Source organism: Eschscholzia californica, unplaced genomic scaffold, assembly GCF_041429995.1.
Source record: "Eschscholzia californica isolate CP2 unplaced genomic scaffold, dmEscCali1.0.p SCAF_5, whole genome shotgun sequence".
Taxonomy (NCBI): domain Eukaryota; kingdom Viridiplantae; phylum Streptophyta; class Magnoliopsida; order Ranunculales; family Papaveraceae; genus Eschscholzia; species Eschscholzia californica.
The window spans coordinates 48,824,751-48,841,256 of record NW_028238472.1 but is presented as its reverse complement, the minus strand read 5'-3'; the positions used below and the strand labels follow the sequence as shown (position 1 = coordinate 48,841,256).

General features: G+C 35.2%; 2 protein-coding genes and 2 pseudogenes across 5 annotated transcripts in view; 2 read left to right on the top strand and 2 right to left on the bottom strand.

Annotated features, from left to right (window-relative positions):
- LOC147540046 (Vps51/Vps67 family (components of vesicular transport) protein) overlaps window positions 1-15,182 on the bottom strand; it is a 45,486-nt gene extending 30,304 nt beyond the window's left edge. Inside the window, exon 1 of the mRNA XM_086639428.1 lies at window positions 15,086-15,182. The gene's annotated coding sequence lies outside the window, so the exon portion shown is untranslated. The remainder of the gene's footprint in view (window positions 1-15,085) is intronic.
- On the top strand, window positions 1,016-1,748 carry LOC147540048 (SKP1-like protein 1A pseudogene; annotated as a pseudogene). Its single transcript, XR_015224969.1, has one exon. The product of XR_015224969.1 is annotated as an SKP1-like protein 1A pseudogene (transcript).
- On the bottom strand, window positions 2,595-8,032 carry LOC147540047 (uncharacterized). 3 transcript variants are annotated; one of them, XM_086639430.1, is made up of 13 exons: window positions 7,789-8,032; window positions 7,541-7,683; window positions 7,340-7,445; window positions 7,178-7,253; window positions 6,734-6,830; window positions 6,454-6,556; window positions 6,200-6,333; window positions 5,314-5,488; window positions 5,075-5,229; window positions 4,143-4,352; window positions 3,708-4,055; window positions 3,466-3,592; window positions 2,595-3,088 (listed from the first exon to the last, which is right to left on the bottom strand). In XM_086639430.1, exons 2-13 carry the CDS (start codon window positions 7,652-7,654, stop codon window positions 2,937-2,939), a joined length of 1,797 nt encoding a protein of 598 aa, XP_086495556.1. In that variant the 5' UTR covers window positions 7,655-7,683; window positions 7,789-8,032; the 3' UTR covers window positions 2,595-2,936. The 3 variants fall into 3 exon arrangements, with proteins under 3 accessions (XP_086495556.1, XP_086495557.1, XP_086495555.1); XM_086639431.1 differs by having other exon boundaries at window positions 7,768-7,975; XM_086639429.1 differs by having other exon boundaries at window positions 7,541-8,021.
- A 492-nt stretch (window positions 15,183-15,674) lies between the features above and the next one.
- On the top strand, window positions 15,675-16,150 carry LOC147540045 (SKP1-like protein 1A pseudogene; annotated as a pseudogene).
- The last annotated feature ends 356 nt before the right edge of the window (window positions 16,151-16,506 follow it).

Here is a 16,506-nt window from a genome sequence, read left to right as displayed (position 1 = left end):
ATATATGGTATGTTTAATATTTTGTTTTTTCGTCGATTACTTTGTGATTATGAACTCAAATGTTTTTATAGATGCAACATTTTATATAACAAAACTATTTTTTGAAGCCCCACTACTGTGACCTTAAGCAGTTAAGCTCAATACCAAGCTGAACCAAGTTAATTTGACCTCAACTGGACAATCCAACCCCAGTCGACTCTAACATTAAGGTCGATTGAAGGCTTCCCAACATGACCGTTGGGAGCAAAGGGTCATGTTGGGCTTCATCCTAGCCGTTGGATATGATCCAACGACTAGGATTTTCTCCGATTCTTTTTATTTTTTTAATGTAATTAATTCTATTTTTTAAAACTTTAATTAGTTTTTTTTTCTCTTTAACAAAAACTCACACATTAATAATTAAAATACATCCCACCAACGTGTTGGTCTCCGAATAATTTTTCAACCTTGAAAAAAAAATATTATTTCGAAAATAGTTCAAACATGTGTTTTTTTACATAAATAAAATCAAACATGTTTTTCGCACATCGGCACACCCACAAAAGTTCATACACGCGTTTCCCACCTGCACAAATTTTAGGCCTACAGAGAGGCTGGGATTGGAGTTGAATTTTTGAGGCTGAACTGAAGTTGAAAATTTTGGATAAAAAAGTGGTTTTTTCTGCCAAAGACAGGTTAGGGTTGGAATTACTCTAAGAGAAGGTCAAAGTCTATCATATCGAAAAATAAGACGCCAAATACTGGTCAAAGTCTATCATATTGAAAAATAAGAGGCCAAATACGAAACTAGTAAGATACTAAGGATCCAAATAGTAATTAAGAGGAAAGATTATCTCTGGGGAATAGTGAATAGGTCGGTGGAGTCTGGATGGAGGGTTGACGTTGGTAGTTAGGTTCGGAAAACAGTCTTGTACTAGGATTTGGAAAGAGCCTAAATTTAGCAACTACTATTACCACCGCCATTACCAACAAAACTTATAAATAGGGTTTCCCCCTCTCCCTCTTCAGTTATACTGATAAGTTTTCAATCACTAAACACTTCAAGGCTAAGTTCAACTTCTTCCTTTAAATATCAGTTTTTCTTTGTTCTATATAATCTCTCTGTTATAATGTCGAAGAAGTTAATAAGTTTGAGAAGTTCTGATGAAGAAATTTTTGAGATTGAAGAGGCCATTATTGCTCAACAATCTGAAACCCTTAAACATATGATCGACGATGATTGTACAGATGGTTTCATCCCTCTGCCTAATGTCAATAGCAAGATCTTAGCAAAGGTGATTGAATACTGTAAGAAACACTACTCTGAAGATGATAATAATAAGAATGTCAATGAAGATGTGAAGAATTGGGATGCTGAATTTGTGAAGGTTGACGATGCTACTTTGATGGAACTTATATTTGCTGCAAATTATCTTGCTATTAAGAATTTGATGGATTTGACATGTCAGACGGTAGCCGACATGATAAAAGATAAATCAGTGGAAGATGTAAGAGCGTTTTTCAACATCGAGAATGACTACACCCCAGAGGAAGAAGATGAGATCCGAAAGGAGAACGCATGGGCTTTCGAATAGTTTTCACATAGTTTCGTTCCTTTCTTTTTTTTAGTATATTTCGTTTTTGTTTTTGGTTTTGGTTTTTGTTTTCGGTACTGTCCGTAGATAGTCTTTTTCCTATGTCACCATTGGAAATATTGAAGCCAGTTTGATTTGATAAATTCCATGGAAATAAACTTCTACTTTATTAGATGTCTTCTCTGTTTTTATACAAAATACAATTGAGAATTACTTTCTATCTTCATTATTCAAATTCCATGCATTAATCAAACTCCCAACTAATATAAACACACCTTCAATAATCAAGATGTTAATTAAGTTTTACTCTTAAAAGAAAACAATTAAACAACCTACAACATTTTACTTAATTTACTCCATAAGAGGTTGGACTCAAAACTCAAAGTTTATGTCATAGTTCACTTTAGTCCATTAACAGAATTTAAGTAGATTTAGTTCTAAGATCGTTGTCGGTCGTTGACTTTTAAGTACAGCTCCACCACGCTTTCTGAAAACAAATTTGTATTGATTCTAGTCCACAATTTACCAACAATCATTAAATTTTTGTTTTCATAACTCTTTAATAAAAGATCGCCCCAATGAACTCGTGAAGATATTGGAGCATCAAACTCAAAACCAATTAGTCCCAAGTACAACGGACTAGACATTGTGTGCCTGTGTGGGGCTATTCTCACAAGAGTTGTGCATGATTATTGTGTTAATGTCTATCTTGGTGTTCCAATTCCTTACGAACTTGTAATGGGGGGATGAATGTGAAGTTCAACTATCAATTACTCACTCTCTATAGTGATCGTTCTCTCATCTCTCTCAACAAAAAAGATAAATGAAGGAGCTGATGAGGTCTAGAACCTCCAAATCGCAGATGGGGGCAAATCCTAACCTTAAAATCTCAATTTGCGGGTGAAGCAATATGTGAAAATTCGGAACCATAATACACTCATCCCTAATTTGTAGAACAATTGTAGAACAAACCCGAACCCCAAAATTGTGATTTGAAGTGGAGAAGATGAGAAAACTCCATTTCTTTGTACCTCGCCAAACATAACATCTGATTTCCCATTAGAATTTTTTTTTCCTCCGACATGATTACAGGTTATTACAGATAGAAATGAAGGGAACAAACAAAAAAGTACATAACTTATAGTTGCCAAAATTATTGCCATTATACCCTTTCCCATTTTGAAGTTATTTGAGAAGATAATTAACCGATTGCTTTCCTACATGGATTGGGGGAAAGGTCTCTAAACAACATTTTGTTTGATCCATAAAGAAGAAAACCAAATAACTTACCAAGTAGATATATACTTGGGTTCTTCTTCCCTTTCTTCAGGTGAGGGTATAGATAGATATGAAGCGAGGTGATTAATGCCTGAAGTGCCTCACATTGGTGAAGACAAGAGAAACACCATATTTGTCGCAACAGTCTATCGCATCTCCATCTCTAATACTACCTCCTGGTTCGGCGATCACTCCTATCCCGTTCTCACATGCTTCCTCCACTGCATCTTTCCAAGCTGACATAAATGGTAAACGACAAATCACAAGAGTCAAGACTAATTTAAAAAAATAGTAATCGATATATCAGAGCTTCAAGATGAAAATAGACTTGACTCTATAAAATGTTATAGAGTCAAGACTAGAACCAAAAAATCTAACCAAGCATTTTCATTTCCAACCAGCAGATTATGTCAAATAAAGTCTGCAAGTAGAGTAGAAATCTAGGATTCAAAATTTTCACCTAAAGCAGGTCTTAGCAATTTGCGGAAGTACCAATAATGATGCTCACATGATCGAAAACGACATTAAGTAGAGTAGAAATCTAGGACTCAAATTTTACTTGAGATAAAAATCATTAGTTTATGTGGAATAGTTATAGAAGTAGAACCATTACCGAAGGGGAAGAAAGCATCACTGGCAAGAGCTGCTCCTTTAGCCTCCTCTCCAGCTTTCCTGAAAGCTATTCTCAAACTCTCTAAACGGTTTGGTTGCCCACTGCCCATACCTAACATGCAATTGTTCTACCAAAACAAAGAAAATGTTAAGGACCAACCAAAAGTAAGCTGAGAAAACATGTTTTCATCAGGTATATATTCAAGGGCTGAGGTTTAACCAAGATATAGGAAAAGAACTGACCTTAGCAATAACGATAGCATTGCTCTTAACATGCTTAACACAGAGCCATGCAAACTTGGCATCGGAGAGTTCACTTTCTGTTGGAGTTCTTTTAGATACTGCTTTAAAGTCAATTTCTTGTGGGGTTAAATCGTCGGAGTCCTGAGCTAGCCAACCCCCACCAACTTGTCTGAGGGAGAGTTTTCCCTTCTCATTCTTGCTTGCTTCAAGAATCCTTAAAGTCTTAGACTTTCCACGAAGAATCTCAAGACCCTTCTTTGAATACTTTGGAGCAACCACAATCTCATAAAACATTCTTGTTTCGCCATCTGTTGGACTCCTAAATTCTCGGATTTCCTTTGCAAGATCCTGCACATTCATAATGGATAAACATGGAGTACATGAAAATGAAGTACATGAAGATCACATTCTTTCGTTTTTCCTTCAATTACTTGCCTCGTCGACTTCTGTGTTGAAAGCAACTATCCCACCAAATGCACTGACTGGATCTGCTCTCACGGCTAGCCTATATGCTTCAAGGATGTCGTCTCTTGATGCCACACCACAAGGATTGGTATGCTTTACAACAACACAAGTTGGGGTTGGAAATTCGGATACGCAGTTCCAAGCTGCATCCGCATCTAGATAGTTGTTATAAGACATTTCCTAGCAAAATAACAAAAGGGCTATACGATGGGATTTCAAGCACAATGAGCTTCAAATAAGTAAAAAACACTCATACGAGAAAACAATATGCACTTTGGAAAGACCCCCACTGTCGAGAGGCAAAACCAAAAGACTACAAAGATCAAACCACTAGAACGTTTCTGAGATGGGTATACAAGAATGTCCCATAACTATCAGAAGAATATAGGATAATATTTTCTTGATACACAGAGAAGCATCTAAACTCGTCAGGCCACTTATACACAAAATATTACTTTGGAGCTGATTTCTTCAGAAGAGGAACTATTTAAGTGTATCCTTAACACAACAACAATCCAATGTCTTCGTCAACAGCCTAAACTCATAGTTATTGCAGATTATATGAAATACTAGTTATCTGTTGGATAAACTAGAAATGTTAAACGATTTCCAACCAGAACTCAAATATATATGAGAGATGCCAAATTTCTTAATAGAGCTGGAGCATACCCTTTGTCGATTCAAAATTCAAAATAAACTAGAAATGTTTACTGAATCTAAAAATCTAGTCGAACAGAAGTACAAACTATTCACTCCAACTTCAAAGTTCAAATGCACTTTTTGTTTGGTATGTAAGAAGAGTGTATAACTATTAAAATATTGTACAGGGCAATACCTATAGCACAGGACAAAATAATTTGAACTTCTCATGACAGATAAAGTAAATAAGTCTAGCTGTGCACCTTTCCATGATGCTGAATAGCAGTTGCAATACCTCCACCTTTAACCTCAGAAAGACTCTTGTCGACGTAAAATGCAGCTTTTTGGTGAGGATTTTCACCATAACGAAGATTACTTTTGAGTGAAAGAGGCACTGTGAAGCTAGGAGGAAATTTTTCTACAGACAGAAACAGGATCTAATTAACATACTCTTAAATGTACAGAACATGCTTGATTTGGAGTAGAAAGAGAAATTTACTACCTCCTGTCTGCTTGAATAACCACTCTGAAACAGCTGAATCATAAGAAGAACAATGCTGAAATGCCTTCCAAGCAAGTTTCCTTCGGAATTGCTGGTCATCCTGGTTTCCTTTTAGATATTCCAGGAGCGCAGGATAGTCCTCGGAGTCAACGACAACCAATACATCCTTGTGGTTCTGTTTAAAATTTAGGATAATTTCAATTACAAAGTTTCTATTCCGAAAATTAATAGAGATGCTCAGTATTAAAAAAAAATGCATATGATAAGCATCGAAATGCAAGATCTCACAAAATACCAGCAAAAAATTGTCAAATCGGGAAATTCAATTATTAAAGAGTCCTCGGGAGGGCTGCGCCTCACAACCAGCTTGATAATCACATAATATAACCTATCCTCAGTCACTTGTGAACCAGGAAATGATCCATTTTTAGGTGATTGTTAAACTGGGTAATATTGAGTTTAAATTAATCTAGCTTTAGGACTACGTGCAACAGATATCACATGACAATTGTAGTTTCAGTCTGAACCTGTACCAAAACCAGGGTAGGAACGAACGCCAGCCCGTCTGAGTTGCTCCCGAGTGAATCGGGAGAACTCCGCTTTTATTTAATGAAAAATATAATCTCTCTAACCCACAATTCTCTCTATGATCAAGTTGAGTGATTAATGGTCTGATTGGGACCTTATTCTATAGGAGAACAAACCCTGCCTTTGAGGTTACCTCCTATTCAAAAAACGAAGGACCGGCAAATTGGGTGTCATCTATCAGCTTGGTTCCCAAAGGTCTGAAAAGATTGAACCATATCTACTATTCAAAAAACGATAACGACCGGTATATTGAAAGTTACTGTTCTCATACAATACACAAGATGAAAACTTATCGAACCTTTGCTGCAGCTCTAATCATGGTCGGCCCACCAATATCAATGTTCTCGATTCCATCCTCAAATGTAATTTCACTGCTTGAAGAAACTTTGTCATAGAAAGGATACAAGTTCACCACCACTATATCAAATGTCTCTGTTGGAAACAGTGTTAAAACAACAATCAGATGAACAGATTTTTGTCTAGGACAAACACAACTACATCTCTGAGTAAAATAAATTATTAAAATCTACAATAACTAAAATAGTAACTCACCTATTCCATGTTTAGCTAGAGCTTCCATGTGATGCCTCTGGTCTCTTCTAGCAAGAATACCGGCGTGTACATTAGGATGTAAAGTCTTTACACGACCATCAAGCTGTAAAGTTAATAATATTCATAAAGGATAACAGTTACTACAGAGAAATTCTTCAGAGCTCTGGGTAAAATATTAGTCGGAAATAGTTAATATGTCAAGAAACAAGAAAATTTGGAGTTTTAAGAATAACTGCATAAAAAGAAAAAAAAAAAACTATTGTTCATATCAAGTTCTTACCATTTCAGGAAAGGAAGTAAGTTGCTCAACTTTAGTTACTGAAACTCCAGCTTCTTCCAAAGCAGACGATGTTCCTCCAGTTGAAACGATAGTATATCTAAACATTACCACATAACAAAATATTACCTTGATATACCAAGAAACTTTAATACAAATCACCACCTTAGCGAACCCATCTCAATTAACTACCAACAGGTTAATTATTTAGAACTGATAAGTTTGTGGCCATCCAACTCAAAACCAATTGGCAATGAGTGGAGAGGACCTATACTTTATATTCTTGGTTGCTAGTTACCCATTCTCCCATGTGGGACTATTCTCACACGCCCCCTCACGTATGGCGTTCTTTAGCCTAACATGTGTCTTACTTACGGCAAGAAAGAGTTTTAAGGAGCAAAGACTAGGGCATTTTATACGGAGAAGTATTTAGCATTCTGCACTCACCCTAAATCCTGAAGTCCATTGCCAAGTAGAGCGAGGTTCCGCTTGTCAGACAGTGAGATCAATGCTTGTTTGTTGCCTACAAAATTATGAAGGTTTGTCATCATCTTATTTCTTTCCAGAAAGTTAAACAAAAAAGTTATTATCTGAAGAAAGGTAAAGTACCATCTATCAACCGTTGAGAAGTCGCCTTTGGTGTTGATAATATGTCAGCCTCAGCTGCCATTGCTCTAACTGGACTAAAGTTATTTCTATAAAACAACAAAGGAACCTGGCAATAGATTGAACCCAAAAAAATTAAATGGGAAAACTACCCAAAACCATATAAAATGAGAAAAACAAATACTATATGAAGTTGAATTTTACCTTTGGAGATGAGTAAGAGTTAGGTTTACAAGAATTGAAGAGCTGAAGAGCACAGAATCTGTTAGTGTAAATAGGATGAGAAGTGTTTGCAGTGGTTGCAGCAACACCAAACATTCTTCTATTCCTCAGGAACGAGATTTGAGCTTGAAATCGAGTGAGGAAAGAAAAGTGAGAAAATCGCACTGAAATATTATGAACTAAATCATCCAAGTCACAGAGACACAGACAGTAGAAAGAGAGAGACTTACGAGAGAGGGTGAGAAATGAGAGAAGGGGGGGGGGGGGCAGAGACTTGACAAAGGTATAGAGAAGAAGAGTTGCTGACTTAGGTTTTGAAGGGTTTTATGGGGTGGATTTTTTGGGATGGAATTGGGGTGGAAATTTCCAATCAGGGGTGGATGTACATCCATTGGTAACCGATTTTTTTGGGCCAATTCAAAGACCAAACTGAAGGTTCGACTCTCTCAACAATAAAAAAAAAAAAGGTCGCGGCTTTGGGGAATAAAGAAAATTCTCCGGGGAATAAAGACTTTTCTTAAAACTAGTCAAATAAGATTGACTTTTTATGTTTATTTTTATTGCTAAGGGGCTTCCAATTTTAGAAGATGCTATAAAAAAAGACTCCTCCATCTCATCACCTCTCTCTGCCACTTCATCTTCTCGACACCTCATCATCTTCTCCGGCGAAAGTCGTCGGCCGGCCAATTTTCCGGCCGGCGACCTTCAAAAAAAAAAAAAAAACAAATCTGTTTATTATGAGGAAGCCACTGTTTAGAGCAAGATGAATTCTTTGATTGAACTTTAAAATAAATACGTATAGAAGAACAAGTTGAATATAAATAGGTCAATTTCTCCATCCCTATTGATCTTCATTTTCAATTTCAACACATTCCCATAAAAAGGCCAACCCTAAAGGAATTTAACACATGAGATGAAAATTTTGAGGACTTACCAATGTTCCTGCATTTCCCAAAATTGGGCAAGAACCCTCGTTCCTGAAGTAACTTATATGCACTACCAACAAGCTTCATATCATCAGCATTCAAGCAAGCATCTAGCACTTCCCAATCCCTCCTATCCCGCTGCAAGAAGCTCAAGTGATCAAAATTATCATCACCATTTCCAGCACGAATCGAAGGAGGAAGAGAAGCAGAAGTTTGTTGAAATTGAAGGTTTTGTTCGAGAATTCCTGGAACTATCTCGCTCTAGGAATTCTCAGCCATAAACTTCTGCTCATGGTGCCGCAAGGACTCTGGTTCCTATTTCTTAAGGAAACTTCTTATGCTAAATCATGATGAATCTTTTCAAGACATCAGTTCAGAATAGTTGTTTAAAGACCTTTGTGAGAACATATCTGGCACGAACAGACCTTCTCTCTCTCTAGATCTGTTCTAGAGAGAGAGAGAAAAGAAAAGAAAAAATTTAGAGAGAGAGAGAGGAGAGGGAAATTTTTTTTTTAAAAAAATATATGTTTGAAGATCGCCGGCCGGAAAATTGTCCGGCCGGCGACTTTCGTCGGAGAAGATGATGAGGTGTCGAGAAGATGAAGTGGCAGAGAGAGGTGATGAGATGGAGGAGAACTTTCAAAATAATGTATTTTGTATTCCCCATAAAAATTTATTCCCCGGAGAATTCTCAAAAAAATTTGGATTCCCTCGAGAATTTATTCCCCGGAGAATTTTCTTTATTCCCCAAAGTCGCGGCCAAAAAAAAAGGGTTCGACTTAGAAACCTAATAAAATTCGCATACCTATTTCAGTCCACTCACAATTTGAAGCTACTCTTCAAACTCACCGTTACACAAGTTTTGCATTAAGAAGAATAAATTTCTGTTTATTATCTAAACCCTTCAAAATTGGAAGCGAGATAACAGTTCGAAAACCTAACAAAATTCTAACTTTGTGATGTAAAAGATCCATCACCATACAAGGAGAGAGGGTGAAGAGGATAAGAATAAGTACAATACAAAGTCAACATGATTCATTTTTGATCGATTACAACTTAAAGCACACGAAGTTAAAAATCATTAAAGTGCAATACTAAGGTGCTATTTGTTTTTTTAACTTAGCAGATCTGAAATCTGAATTGAGATCCAATTCAGATTTCAGATGTTTGATTTTTAATTTAAGGAAATCTGAAAACTTGGTTGAATTGGGTGCTTGCCTGAATGGACTGAAAAAAAACTCATTTATTTCAGACTTCAAAACAAGTCTAAAACCAAAGCCCAACTGCTGAAATATAAAAAAATGACGTTTATGCCCCTGTCATTTAGAAAAATCATGTCTCACTTTTCATCACCACAAAACCACCCCACCATAAAACCACCATCACCATAAAACCAGCACCACCATAAAACCGCCACCACCACAAAACCGTCATCATAAAATCATGTCTCACTTTTCATCAGATTATTTTGGTTTAATGTTTGGTTCGACTAGGAATAGGGATTCCATTCGCGATGGATTCCTAACTTGTTGTTTGGTTTGTGTAGGAATAGGAATGTAATTTTTTACGAAAGTCCTGTTATATCCTTTACTTAAACTACATAAATCATAGGTCAACTTTGTTATATATATTTTAATTAGTATTGTCTATTCAAATTTATAGATATGAAATAGTAACGTAATACACTAATTTAAGTTGTATTTAAAGATTTATTTAAAATAAATAAGGTCTCGACTAATTTTTTAAACGTTATGAAATCGATTTTTAATGAACAAAGAGCAAGAGAGAAGAAAAAAAAAAAGCAGAGATATGGAGAGAGGGGGAGAGAGTTATATTCGAGCGAGAGGGTGGGAGAGAGAGAGTGCGTGTGTTGCTATGATGGTGGTTGAAACCCTAAGTTTTTAATTTTTATAGTAAAAATATTATATGAGAATGACGATTTTAATATTAGTCATTCTAATATTTTATCAAGGATTATTTTGTCCAGAAATATTAAATCAAATCCATTTCCGGGAATAGGAATCACAAACCCACCCCCTCCCTGAGTTTGTTATTATCCCATTTGGAGGGAATCACATTCCTCCATGAATAGGATTCTCCCTGTATTCTCGCGAGCCAAACAGTAGTCGGGAATGTGATTCCCAGGAATCACATTCCATTCCCACGCGATTCCCGCGTGCCACACATGGCCTTATGATTTTAAATAATGGGGTAGCTGGTTTTATTACAATAACTCCATTGAAAATTTTAACTTCGATTAGTCCCACATTGCCGATTTAAAATATAGGAGGCTATAGTTTGCACTTAAAGTTGGCTTGGTTGGGATTGCCTATCCACTAAAAATTGGGTACAAATACTTAGCCATAGAGTAACCCGCTTCCCGATTTACCCGGACCCGTAAAGCCCGATCAAATTAATGGGTATGGGCCGGCTTGGGCAGAATTATTTAGAGAAGTACCCAACCGATCCGCCCGGCTACCCTAATAGCCAAGAACTTAATCTACCCGGCCCGTCCGAGCCCGATGCAAGTCTACTCGTGGGCGTCCACACCCTCCCGATTACCACTCCTAGACCGCCGGCAGGCGAAGGGTTCCCCCTTTCCCACCCACCCAGATAGAGAGAGGAGGAGAGAGAAAATGAGAGGAAAGAGAGAGTGAAACATTATCCTATTAAACACACATTGTCTTTAATCAAACTACAGAATGCCTGTAAAATTTTTGGACATTGTCTATAAAATCTTAAAGAAAAAACACTTTTTCTTCACAAAATAATTATTTTGACTAACTATATGTTTTTTCCACAAAACCCGTTTTCTTCAAAAATCCGTTTTTTCTTTCAAAACCGGTTTTCTAACAATTTTTTTTTCCAAAAATCGATTTTCCTAACCCTTTTAAAAAAACTCGTTTTTCCCCGAATAAATTTTTTCGAAAACCCATTTTTCTCAGAAATGTATTCTTTTCAAAACCACTTTATTCTTTCAATACATGTAGTTTTTGAAAATAAGTTTTTTGAAGAACTCGTTTTTCCCGAAATTTTTTTCTTCAGAAACTCGCTTTTGGAAAGAAAAAGTAATAAATTCCGAAAACACGATTTCGTAAAAAAAGGTATTTAAGATTTTTTTTTTCTTTCAAAAATCATCATTTTTTCAACTTATAAACTTCAAGAATCATCATTTATTAGGTGTGTATTTATTTTTATATGAGATTATTAGAGTCCTCGAGACATTTAAGTTTAAGACAAAAATTTGAACTACTCTTTGGTCTACTATATGAAATGTGAATCTCTAAATCTGTTATCAGGAGGGTCAAAGACAACGAGATTGAAACAAAAACTAGCCATTGCTCATCATAGACAACCGAACTGACCGTTAGAGGTTACATTAGCTCATAATTCTAAAGGCTTATTATGCAACTAATCTCAAGGATTCAATTTTCAACACAAACTTAGGCCTAAATTTGTGAATTAGATTATATTTTAGAGTCAAAATTCTAACAGTATGGTCTAAAAGAATTGTGAGGTCTTTGATCGTACAACACCCCTTAGTTAGGGTTGCGTTTCTTAGTGTTTAGAGTTTAGGGTTTAGGATTGTGGGCGGTTGTTGAATTCCAAATCTAGGGTGTCAAAGCGGAAAACATCCTTATAAAAAGTACTAATAGAACAAGAATTGATTAAATCAAAACCTTACTTATTTCCCATCTTAACTAAAGAGAACAATAATATATCAACGCACTAAAATGTGATATTTTTAAGCCTTATAGAAAACAAAACTAAAAAAGAAACACTAAAACAAAAGCAAGAAAACAATAAGAAAACCATTTCAAAGCCCAATGGTTATATATGTTTTCGGACCTCAGCTTCTTCCTCCAGAGTGTAGACATTCTCGATGTTGAACAAACGCTCGTACTTCTTCCACTGATTTATCTTTTATCATGTCGACTACCGTTTGACATGTCAAATCCATCAAATTCTTAATATCAAGATAACTTCCTAACCCTTTCACATTCATCAATCAAAGGCATTGACCCTTTCACATTCATCAATCCATTCACTATAAACATCTATGGGCTCAGTCAAGGCGTTGATGGTTGTGCTGAAGCTCTCTTGGCAAATCCAGCATACAGCTTCCCCAATCAAATTCTTCATATCAATTAGACATTCAACACTACTTCCATGGTTACAGAAGGGACAAGTGAAAACTGTATCAAGCTTTTCCATTCGTTTCTTTGTAACTGGCTTCGCTCTAGACTTTCTTTTTCCCATAGCTCAGAACAACAACGAAATTCTCAAAAGATGATATATAGATATCCCCAAGCAGAAACCCTCTGTTTGTTTTTTCACGAAGAGAAACAGAGGGGGGAAACCCTATTTATAAGTTTGGTAATGGAGGTAGTAATAGTAGTTTCTAAAATTAATGGTCTTTCCAAGACTGCTTTCCTAAACCAAAAAATAGAAACCTAACTACCAACCTGAATGAATCCCCTTCCCACCTATTCTCGTTTGGGCCCCTGTAATATTACTAATTTCTTACTTGTCTCCAAAATTTCAAAATATGGGTTTTGACTATTTCTCTTTAAGGTTCTCATCAAAGCCCTTAAAAAAAATATGCTTCCCAAATTGCCCTTCTAATTTAACTCCAACATTTGCAATCAATTGAAACTAGGAACTTTCAACAAAAAAAAAAAATTGAAACTAGGAAGTATATTAAAAGAAAAAAATTCAAACTAGGAAGAAGAATTTAAGTTTCCTACTGTATTTAATGGTAATTGTGTTGGTGAGAAAACATAGTGTTTACTGTGAGGTATTCGATCGTACAACACCCCTTAGAGGGTGTTTGATTTTTGCACTTATTAAGTGATTTTCACTTATTAAGTGCGGGCCGGTAATTTTAGGTCGTTTGTTTTTTTTCACTTAATAAGTGAAAATCACTTCTAAGTGGTGGCAAAGTAAGTGCAAAATAGTAAGCTCCAAATTGGAGATTATTTTTCTGCACTTACAAAGTAAGTGCTAAAAATGACATTTATATCCTTCTCCTAATATTGTAATTACCAATATAATTTTAACTAAGAAGAAAATTTTAAACAATCGATAAATACAAAATCTTTTTATCACTTCCGCTATGACACTTCTCTATCTTCACTCATCCTTCATCTAAGTTTTCCTCCTACATTTTTTTAACATCTCTTCCTTCACTAATCATGGAACACTCAAACTCCATGATACAACTAAGTTCTTTCACCTTCATAATTCTTAATTATTTACGATTAGTATTTTTGACATAGCATTCGTAAACCGCAATTCTCTTTTACCTAAACTAACGAACTTATTACGAATTAGTATGAAATGCTAATGTGTAAATACATTAAGGTTAGAACAGACAATTTTTCATTTTTATAACATTTAGATTTAATATAAAAATTATAATCAAGCACTTAGAACCGATGAAAAACAAACGTCATAGCACTTACATTTGATATCACTTATTTCCCATCTTAACTAAAGAGAACAAATTTAATCAAAAAAAAACTAAAGAGAACAATAATCTACCAACACTTGATCACTTGCTATTGTGATATTGGAAGGTGTACTTGTGTTATAGTGAAGGAAACTTCACTAGATGGAATCAGTGGAGGTTCTGTCTATTCACTTTACGGGGGATGTGTTTTAAGTCCAAAATCGCATGATCAATGAGTCTAGAGACCAAAGATAATCTGAAATAGAAAATAAATCCACTCAAAGTAAATTACATGTCTATCCTCTCATTCTCTTTTACTACCTAACCTATCCTAAGTTAAAAAAAAAACCTAAAATAAAATATACCATAATATTTAGAGATTCATTAAATGATTTCCTCAAAAACAAACTTTCCTTCCAGAAAAATAGTTGCCTTTACCGTTTAGCAGAATACTTTCTTTTATATTTCTATTAGAATTGGGCAAAAGCAAACCGAAGAGAGAGAGAGCATCGTCACTTTCTAATATATGAACTAGGTTTTGATTTCATTCATCATCGACGTCCAAATTAAACCGAGTGAAAAAGGTGAAAGCATCGAGTGGGAGAGAGAGATAATCGATTTATGGTTTCATTCATCATCTACAGTAGTGAAGAGTAAGAAAAAACAAACGTTAAAATAAAATGTTAAAAATGTTGTTAGACTCGATAAGATTCTACCAGCATAGAATTTTATTAGAATCAACCTATTGTAACAAATTCATATCAGATGGTAACAGAATCAAGAAAATGCTAGTAAAATACTGAAAATGTAACAAAAAACAATTTCACATAATATATTTTAATTACTAAAAAGTATTTGTTAACCTATTGTAACAAATTCATAAGATGCTAGAAACATATTCTTGCTTTTTAAACTACTGTATTCAAATTTATTCAACCGATGCTAATAGAATGTAAAAATTGCTATTAGAATCAATAAGATGCTAGCCAAATAGTATTTGCTTTTTAAATTGCTATTAGAAACAATAATATATGAATTACATGTAAACGTCGTGCTTTCTCACCAACACAATTACCATTGAATATAGGAGAAAACTTTAATTCTTCTTCTTAGTTTCAATTGATCCCAAATGTTTTAATTCGAGTTAACTTGGCCACTCCTCTTAAGCCCATGAGGTTGTGGCATCGAGTCTCGGTGGAAGCAGTTTGCCATCAAAATTCATCCCATGTAATCTAGACAATATATAGTAAATAATATAATAATTCGTCGGGCTTTAGGCCTCTTTCATTATGGTTTAAATTAGGCGGTTATCGTGCTCACCACATCTTCATGATGTATTAATGCCTTGTAACAACTAACGTAGATGGTAGACGATTTCTCGAAAAACAAAAAAAAATTTGGAGGCCAAGTAAGAAATTAGTAATATTATAGGGGCCCAAACAAGAATTAGGAGGAAACGAGAATAGGCGGCGAGAGCCCCAGAGGCCAGAGGATTCAAGTTGGGAGTTAGTTTCTATTTTGGTTTAGGAAAGCAGTCTTGTACTAGGATTTGGGGGAAAGACCATTAGTTTAGAAACTACTATTACCACCGCCATTACCAACAAAACTTATAAATAGGGTTTTCCCCTCTCTCTTCAGTTATACTGATAAAAGTTTTCAATCACTAAAAACTTCAAGGTTAAGTACAAGTTCTTCCTTTCAATATCAGTTTTCTCTGTTCTATAATCTCTCTGTTAGAATGTCGAAGAAAGTAATAAGCTTGAGAAGTTCTGATGAAGAAATTTTTGAGATTGAAGAGGCCATTATTGCTCAACAATCTGAAACCCTTAAACATATGATCGATGATGATTGCACTGATGGTTTCATCCCTTTGCCTAATGTCAATAGCAAGATCTTAGCAAAGGTGATTGAATACTGTAAGAAACACTACTCTGAAGATGAAGATAATAATAAGAATGTCAATGAAGAAGTGAAGAAGTGAAGAAGTGGGATGCTGAATTTGTGAAGGTTGACGATGCTACTATGTTCGAACTTATACTTGCTGCAAATTATCTTGCGATCAAGAATTTGATGGATTTGACATGTCAGACGGTAGCCGACATGATAAAAGATAAATCAGTGGAATATGTAAGAGCGTTGTTCAACATCGAGAATGACTACACCCCAGAGGAAGAAGATGAGATCCGAAAGCAGAACGCATGGGCTTTCCAATAGTTTTCTTATTGTATTCTTGCTTAATTTTGTTTTAGTATTTTTCTTTTTTAGTTTTGTTTTCTACTATAAGAATTAAAAATATCACAATAGCAAGTGATTAAGATGGGAAATATGTAAAGTTTTTAGTTAATAAATTCTTGTTTTAGTATACTTTTACTTCACCAATTGTATTCTCTTCTTTGGTACTAGTTACAATCGAGATCGGAACGAAGTATAGCTGCACTTTAAAGTTTTCATTAACGTCAAGTTCTAGTCACTAGTCCTCAATCAACTAACTGGCTTCCGTTTTCGAGTTTGACACTTAACTCATTGAGCAAGACTACAATGTTTTTTATTTGAATCAATTTATACTGTCG